The sequence below is a fragment of the Rana temporaria genome, chromosome 1 (assembly GCF_905171775.1).
Source record: "Rana temporaria chromosome 1, aRanTem1.1, whole genome shotgun sequence".
Taxonomy (NCBI): domain Eukaryota; kingdom Metazoa; phylum Chordata; class Amphibia; order Anura; family Ranidae; genus Rana; species Rana temporaria.
The window spans coordinates 317,632,446-317,641,570 of record NC_053489.1 but is presented as its reverse complement, the minus strand read 5'-3'; the positions used below and the strand labels follow the sequence as shown (position 1 = coordinate 317,641,570).

Sequence of the window (9,125 nt, the reverse complement as noted above, 5' to 3'; positions counted from 1 at the left end):
CGTTTACTCTTTTCTCCTCACGCTGATCGTGAGGAGAACAAAAGCAGTTGACCGGCTTCTGTTTACTTCCTGATCAGCTATGATTGGCTCTGTGATCACAGTGCGCGCAGAGCAGCGCGATCACGGGAGGATGTCTATTGACACTCTCCCGGCACTGGAAAGCTGGTTAAGTTAACAGAATCGGTTTGCAGTGTGATTTGCAGAATCGGATCCGATTTAGCTGTGGCAAAGGGCCACGCACGATTTTGGTGCGGATGTGATTCCTGTTAAAATCGCACGCAGTTCCCGCATCGCATCAGTGTGAACCGGGCCTCCAGTTTTAGTAAATTTCTCCCCTAGTATACAGGTTCCATGGTGGTTTGCCAACGGCAGCATTTGCATGGTGCACATGTATTCTATTGTATGTAGTAAGGTAAATCAGGGTTCTCAGAGCACCCCTTACATCAGAGTTCCCCTTTACACCTGTGACCACAGTGTTTCCCCCTTACATCAGAGTCCTTTCCGTACATCATAGTTCTCACTGTTCCCCCTTAAATCAGGGTTCTCAGAGCATCCCTTATGTTAGGGTCCCCAAAGTTCTCTCTTACATCAGAGTCTGCAGAGTCCACCCTTACATTGTAAGGGAACTCTGCGAGTTCAGATGTAAAAGAGGAACTCTGTGGACTCTGATGTGATAGGGGACGCTTGTGATTAACTTAATTTGATTAGAAATGTTCTGTATGCTCTCTGCCTCAAAAGAAGGGGGGGGGGGCACTGATATAAGGGCACTGTGAGCTAATAGGGGTCTCTAATGGGGGATGCTGAGTGCTAATCTAACTGTCCACCGTATTGTAATATGACGGGTGCAAGGTTGCTCTCTTGTTCTGGTCATATGATGTCCCACTCACGTCGCGCTTACAACGCGGATCGATCGGTGGTGCGTTCTGTCCCTGGGACACGGCACATCCCCGATCTTGGTAAAGAGCCATTGACAAAGCTCTTTACCCTTGTGATCAGCTGTGTCCAATCACAGCTGATCACATGTAAACAAGGAAATACTGGTTATCTGCATTCCTCTCCTAAAAGCATCATACACACGATCGGATAATCCAACGGGAATTGTGTGATGACAGGCTGTTGTCGGAAAATCTGACCGTTTGTATGCCTCATCGGACAATTGTTGTCTGATTTTCCGCAGACAAATGTTGGATAGCATGCTTTAAAATTTTCAGGCAACAATTGTGTGTTGTCGGATTTTCCAATCGCGTGTACACAAGTCCATCAGACAAAATTCCAAAGTACAAACACGCATGATCAGAAGCAATGCTCAACATAACACAACATTAGCAGAAGTTGCCCAAAGGGTGGCGCTAAAGAGCTGAAAAAAACACGTTGTTTTGTGTTTGTTGGCCAACGCCCAACGGCCAACGCCCTTGAAATGAAAATCTGTCCATGGGCCAGATTCTCAGTCAGCGGCGTATTTCTGTGGCGGCGTAACGTATCCGATTTACGTTACGCCTCCGCAACTTAGACGGCAAGCGCTGTATTCTCAAAGCACTTGCTCCGTAAGTTGCGGCGGCGTAGCGTAAATCTGCCGGCGTAAGCACGTCTAATTCAAATTTGGATCAGGGGGGCGTGTTTTATGTAAAACTACTGTGACCCAACGTGATTGACGTTTTTGCGGAATGGCGCATGCGCCGTCCGTGGAATTTCCCAGTGTGCATTGCTCCTAATACGCCGCAAGGACGTCATTGGTTTTGACGTGAACGTAAATGACGTCCAGCCCCATTCACGGACGACTTACGCAAACAACGTAACTTTTTCAAATTTTGACGCGGGAACGACGGCCATACTTAACATTGGTACGCCGCACTTATGCCTCATATAGCAGGGGCAACTATACGCCAGGAAAAGCCTAACGTAAACGTTGTAACTTTACTGCGTCGGCCGCGCGTACGTTCAGGAATTCGCGTATCTAGCTAATTTGCATACTCGACGCGGATTTCGACGGAAGCGCCACCTAGCGGTAAAAAAAAAATGCAGTTAAGATCCGACGGCGTAAGAGACTTACGCCTGTCGGATCTAATGGATATCTATGCGTAAATGATTATAAGAATCAGGCGCATAGATACGACGGGTCCGATTAGGACTTACGACGGCGTACATGGCGCTGCGCCGTCGTAAGTCCTTTCAGAATCTGGCCCCGTGTGTACAAGGCTTTACACTGACAGCGTGTGAGGAGAGGAGAGCTGATTGGCAGCATTTCCTCACAGGGGATATGTTCACAGATAATCAGGGCACTGGTCATCAGCGCCTTGATTATTAGTGCAGCCCCAACAGTGCCCACCACTGATGCCAGTCAGTACCTGCTCATCAGTGCCACCTATTAGTGCTGCATATTAGTGCCGACTACCAGTGCCCTTCAGTGCCGTCTCATTATTACCCATCAATGCAGCCTATCAGTGTCCCTCAGTGTAGCCTCATTAACTTTTTTTTCCCCAGGATTTTTTATTTTTGTTGTCTTTTTAGCAAAAAAACTAATTAAATCCAGAGGTGATTTAATTTCACCAAAAGCAAGCTCTATTTCTGTGATGAAAATTATAAAAATATCATATGAGTACAGTGTTGCATGACCGCGCAATTTTCATTCAAATTGCAACAGCACTGAAAGCTTCAAATTGGCCTTGGCAGGAAGAGGGTGAAAGTGCCCAGTTGGCAAGTGGGTAAAGAAAACCTTTCTTTACCCACCTAAATCAGATAGGTTACCGTAACCTATCTGATTTACGTTACGCCGCGGCAAGTTTTTCAGGCAAGTGGTTTATTCAGAAAGCACCTGTAAAGTTGCGGCGGCGTATCGGAATTCCCCCGGCCGGGTAGGGGGCGTTTAAAATTTAAATCAGGCGCGTTCCCGCGCCGAACGAACTGCGCATGCGCTGTCCGTAAACTTTCCCAGCGTGCATTGCTCCAAATGACTTCGCAAGGACGTCATTGGTTTCGACGTGAGCGTAACTTACGTCCAGCTCTTTTCTGAATCGACTTACGCAAACGACGTAAAATTTAAAAACTCGGCGTCGCTTACACCTGTCGGATCTTAGGGAGATCTATGCGGAACCTGATTCTATGAATCAGCCGCATAGATCCGACCGACGGAACTCAGAGATACGGCGGCTTATCAGTAGATACGCCGTCGTATCTTCTTTCTGAATCTGCCCCGCCACGCCACTGTATACCCCACATTGTTATGTGAAAGGTCTATTACTGGTTATGACAATTGAGAGTTGAGAGAAGTGATTGTTAGTGACAAAGTGTAGCGAGCTGTATGCGTCCTATTATTACAAAGTAACAAATCCGTTATATGCTACTTATTACACCACAGAACACAGTCTCTGCTTCCATATCACTCCTGTAGTTTCCCCAGCAGGAATGGTACAGGCCGCTCTCCCTGTGTGCTGGTTGCATTGGTACAGGCGGGGGCGTTGCCCAGCCAGTGCTCAGGAAGGTCACGTGTTGCACGTCCAGGGATCCCTGTGGAAGGAGAGTCCTGAGAGTATAGAGGGGCTGTAACTGATCATAGCGGTGTATAGAAGAAGACAGGAAAGATGCTGTGTACATTGCGCTGTGCCCTGTCTAAGGGGAAAGCGGCTGCAGCACTCACCTCTGCATGGGCTGACCTGACAAGAGGCGTGCAGGTGAGCAGGGTGCACATGTATGACTGCTGCTACATATCACAGGGAATACTGGACGGGCTCAGTGTGTTCAGCTGGTGGACTTCAAACCTTCCTCCTACAAAGTGTGTGAAAGGTGACAGCAGAAAGGATGGGACTGATCTGTAGTAGCAGTCTGATTTCTTCTCCATCGACCTGGTATGGTCATTACAGGAGGTGTCATGCAGGGGGGGTATGGTCATTACAGGAGGTGTCATGCAGGGGGGGTATGGTCATTACAGGAGGTGTCGTGCAGGGGGGGTATGGTCATTACAGGAGGTGTCATGCAGGGGGGGTATGGTCATTACAGGAGGTGTCATGCAGGGGGGGTATGGTCATTACAGGAGGTGTCGTGCAGGGGGGGTATGGTCATTACAGGAGGTGTCGTGCAGGGGGGGTATGGTCATTACAGGAGGTGTCGTGCAGGGGGGGTATGGTCATTACAGGAGGTGTCGTGCAGGGAGGGGTATGGTCATTACAGGAGGTGTCGTGCAGGGAGGGGTATGGTCATTACAGGAGGTGTCGTGCAGGGGGGGGGATGGTCATTACAGGAGGTGTCGTGCAGGGGGGGGTATGGTCATTACAGGAGGTGTCGTGCAGGGGGGGTATGGTCATTACAGGAGGTGTCGTGCAGGGGGGGGTATGGTCATTACAGGAGGTGTCGTATGGTCATTACAGGAGGTGTCGTGCAGGGGGGGTATGGTCATTACAGGAGGTGTCGTGCAGGGGGGGTATGGTCATTACAGGAGGTGTCGTGCAGGGAGGGGTATGGTCATTACAGGAGGTGTCGTGCAGGGAGGGGTATGGTCATTACAGGAGGTGTCGTGCAGGGGGGGGTATGGTCATTACAGGAGGTGTCGTGCAGGGGGGGGGTATGGTCATTACAGGAGGTGTCGTGCAGGGGGGGTATGGTCATTACAGGAGGTGTCGTGCAGGGGGGGTATGGTCATTACAGGAGGTGTCGTATGGTCATTACAGGAGGTGTCGTGCAGGGGGGGTATGGTCATTACAGGAGGTGTCGTGCAGGGGGGGTATGGTCATTACAGGAGGTGTCGTGCAGGGAGGGGTATGGTCATTACAGGAGGTGTCGTGCAGGGGGGGGTATGGTCATTACAGGAGGTGTCGTGCAGGGGGGGGTATGGTCATTACAGGAGGTGTCGTGCAGGGGGGGGTATGGTCATTACAGGAGGTGTCGTGCAGGGGGGGTATGGTCATTACAGGAGGTGTCGTGCAGGGGGGGTATGGTCATTACAGGAGGTGTCGTATGGTCATTACAGGAGGTGTCGTGCAGGGGGGGTATGGTCATTACAGGAGGTGTCGTGCAGGGGGGGGTATGGTCATTACAGGAGGTGTCGTGCAGGGGGGGGTATGGTCATTACAGGAGGTGTCGTGCAGGGGGGGGTATGGTCATTACAGGAGGTGTCGTGCAGGGGGGGTATGGTCATTACAGGAGGTGTCGTGCAGGGGGGGTATGGTCATTACAGGAGGTGTCGTGCAGGGGGGGTATGGTCATTACAGGAGGTGTCGTGCAGGGGGGGTATGGTCATTACAGGAGGTGTCGTGCAGGGGGGGTATGGTCATTACAGGAGGTGTCGTATGGTCATTACAGGAGGTGTCGTGCAGGGGGGGTATGGTCATTACAGGAGGTGTCGTGCAGGGAGGGGTATGGTCATTACAGGAGGTGTCGTGCAGGGGGGGGTATGGTCATTACAGGAGGTGTCGTGCAGGGGGGGGTATGGTCATTACAGGAGGTGTCGTGCAGGGGGGGGTATGGTCATTACAGGAGGTGTCGTGCAGGGGGGGGTATGGTCATTACAGGAGGTGTCGTGCAGGGGGGGTATGGTCATTACAGGAGGTGTCGTGCAGGGGGGGTATGGTCATTACAGGAGGTGTCGTATGGTCATTACAGGAGGTGTCGTGCAGGGGGGGGTATGGTCATTACAGGAGGTGTCGTGCAGGGGGGGGTATGGTCATTACAGGAGGTGTCGTGCAGGGGGGGTATGGTCATTACAGGAGGTGCCGTGCAGGGGGGGGTATGGTCATTACAGGAGGTGTCGTGCAGGGGGGGGGTATGGTCATTACAGGAGGTGTCGTGCAGGGGGGGGTATGGTCATTACAGGAGGTGTCGTGCGGGGGGGGTATGGTCATTACAGGAGGTGTCGTGCAGGGGGGGTATGGTCATTACAGGAGGTGTCGTGCAGGGGGGGTATGGTCATTACAGGAGGTGTCGTGCAGGGGGGGTATGGTCATTACAGGAGGTGTCGTGCAGGGGGGGGTATGGTCATTACAGGAGGTGTCGTATGGTCATTACAAGAGGTGTCGTGCAGGGGGGGTTTGGTCATTACAGGAGGTGTCGTGCAGGGGGGGTATGGTCATTACAGGAGGTGTCGTATGGTCATTACAGGAGGTGTCGTGCAGGGGGGGTATGGTCATTACAGGAGGTGTCGTGCAGGGAGGGGTATGGTCATTACAGGAGGTGTCGTGCAGGGGGGGGTATGGTCATTACAGGAGGTGTCGTGCAGGGGGGGGTATGGTCATTACAGGAGGTGTCGTGCAGGGGGGGTATGGTCATTACAGGAGGTGTCGTGCAGGGGGGGTATGGTCATTACAGGAGGTGTCGTATGGTCATTACAGGAGGTGTCGTGCAGGGGGGGTATGGTCATTACAGGAGGTGTCGTGCAGGGGGGGGTATGGTCATTACAGGAGGTGTCGTGCAGGGGGGGGTATGGTCATTACAGGAGGTGTCGTGCAGGGGGGGGTATGGTCATTACAGGAGGTGTCGTGCAGGGGGGGGGTATGGTCATTACAGGAGGTGTCGTGCAGGGGGGGGTATGGTCATTACAGGAGGTGTCGTGCAGGGGGGGGTATGGTCATTACAGGAGGTGTCGTGCGGGGGGGGGTATGGTCATTACAGGAGGTGTCGTGCGGGGGGGGGTATGGTCATTACAGGAGGTGTCGTGCGGGGGGGGTATGGTCATTACAGGAGGTGTCGTGCAGGGGGGGTATGGTCATTACAGGAGGTGTCGTGCAGGGGGGGGGTATGGTCATTACAGGAGGTGTCGTATGGTCATTACAAGAGGTGTCGTGCAGGGGGGGTTTGGTCATTACAGGAGGTGTCGTGCAGGGGGGGTATGGTCATTACAGGAGGTGTCGTGCAGGGGGGGGGAGGGGTATGGTCATTACAGGCGGTGTCGTATGGTCATTTAAAGAGGTGTCGTGCAGGGGGGGTATGGTCATTTCAAGAGGTGTCGTGCAGGGGGGGTATGGTCATTACAGGAGGTGTGGTGCAGGGGGGGGGGCGGGGTATGGTCATTACAGGAGGTGTGGTGCAGGGGGCGGGGTATGGTCATTACAGGAGGTGTCGTGCAGGGGGGGGTCTGGTCATTACAGGAGGTGTCGTGCAGGGGGGGGGGGTATGGTCATTACAGGAGGTGTCGTGCAGGGGGGGGGGGGTATGGTCATTACAGGAGGTGTCGTGCAGGGGGGGGGGTATGGTCATTACAGGAGGTGTCGTGCAGGGGGGGGGGGTATGGTCATTACAGGAGGTGTCGTGCAGGGGGGGGGGGGTATGGTCATTACAGGAGGTGTCGTGCAGGGGGGGGGGGGGGGGGGTATGGTCATTACAGGAGGTGTCGTGCAGGGGGGGTCTGGTCATTACAGGAGGTGTCGTGCAGGGGGAGGGGGGGTATGGTCATTACAGGCGGTGTCGTATGGTCATTTCAAGAGGTGTCGTGCAGGGGGGGTATGGTCATTTCAAGAGGTGTCGTGCAGGGGGGTATGGTCATTACAGGAGGTGTCGTGCAGGGGGGGTCTGGCCATTACAGGAGGTGTCGTGCAGGGGGGGTCTGGTCATTACAGGAGGTGTGGTGCAGGGGGGGGTCTGGTCATTACAGGAGGTGTGGTGCAGGGGGGGGTCTGGTCATTACAGGAGGTGTCGTGCAGGGGGGGGTCTGGTCATTACAGGAGGTGTCGTGCAGGGTGGGGGGGTCTGGTCATTACAGGAGGTGTCGTGCAGGGGGGGGGGGGTCTGGTCATTACAGGAGGTGTCGTGCAGGGGGGGTATGGTCATTACAGGAGGTGTCGTGCAGGGGGGGGTATGGTCATTACAGGAGGTGTCGTGCAGGGGGGGTATGGTCATTACAGGAGGTGTGGTGCAGGGGGGGTATGGTCATTACAGGAGGTGTGGTGCAGGGGGGGGTCTGGTCATTACAGGAGGTGTCGTGCAGGGGGGGGGGGTCTGGTCATTACAGGAGGTGTCGTGCAGGGTGGGGGGGTCTGGTCATTACAGGAGGTGTCGTGCAGGGGGGGGGGGGTCTGGTCATTACAGGAGGTGTCGTGCAGGGGGGGGGGGTCTGGTCATTACAGGAGGTGTTGTGCAGGGGGGGGGGGGTCTGGTCATTACAGGAGGTGTTGTGCAGGGGGGGGGGGTCTGGTCATTACAGGAGGTGTCGTGCAGGGGGGGGTCTGGTCATTACAGGAGGTGTCGTGCAGGGGGGGGTATGGTCATTACAGGAGGTGTCGTGCAGGGGGGGTATGGTCATTACAGGAGGTGTCGTGCAGGGGGGTATGGTCATTACAGGGGGTGTCGTATGGTCATTACAGGAGGTGTCGTGCAGGGGGGGTATGGTCATTACAGGAGGTGTCGTGCAGGGGGGGGTATGGTCATTACAGGAGGTGTCGTGCAGGGGGGGGTATGGTCATTACAGGAGGTGTCGTGCAGGGGGGGGTATGGTCATTACAGGAGGTGTCGTGCAGGGGGGGGGTATGGTCATTACAGGAGGTGTCGTGCAGGGGGGGGGTATGGTCATTACAGGAGGTGTCGTGCAGGGGGGGGTATGGTCATTACAGGAGGTGTCGTGCAGGGGGGGGTATGGTCATTACAGGAGGTGTCGTGCAGGGGGGGTATGGTCATTACAGGAGGTGTCGTGCAGGGGGGGTATGGTCATTACAGGAGGTGTCGTGCAGGGGGGGGTATGGTCATTACAGGAGGTGTCGTATGGTCATTACAAGAGGTGTCGTGCAGGGGGGGTTTGGTCATTACAGGAGGTGTCGTGCAGGGGGGGTATGGTCATTACAGGAGGTGTCGTGCAGGGGGGGGGAGGGGTATGGTCATTACAGGCGGTGTCGTATGGTCATTTCAAGAGGTGTCGTGCAGGGGGGGTATGGTCATTTCAAGAGGTGTCGTGCAGGGGGGGTATGGTCATTACAGGAGGTGTGGTGCAGGGGGGGGGGTATGGTCATTACAGGAGGTGTGGTGCAGGGGGGGGTCTGGTCATTACAGGAGGTGTCGTGCAGGGGGGGGTCTGGTCATTACAGGAGGTGTCGTGCAGGGGGGGGGTCTGGTCATTACAGGAGGTGTCGTGCAGGGGGGGGGGGGGTATGGTCATTACAGGAGGTGTCGTGCAGGGGGGGGGGGGTATGGTCATTACAGGAGGTGTCGTG

At 54.6% G+C, this 9,125-nt stretch overlaps 1 protein-coding gene across 1 annotated transcript in view; it reads left to right on the top strand.

Annotated features, from left to right (window-relative positions):
- Nucleotides 1–3,458: 3,458 nt before the first annotated feature.
- The window catches only part of NIPSNAP3A (nipsnap homolog 3A), a 52,552-nt gene continuing 46,885 nt past the window's right edge, over nt 3,459–9,125 (top strand). Inside the window, exon 1 of the mRNA XM_040359455.1 lies at nt 3,459–3,668. Within this exon, the coding sequence (XP_040215389.1) occupies nt 3,579–3,668 (90 nt within the window). The 5' untranslated portion in view covers nt 3,459–3,578. The remainder of the gene's footprint in view (nt 3,669–9,125) is intronic.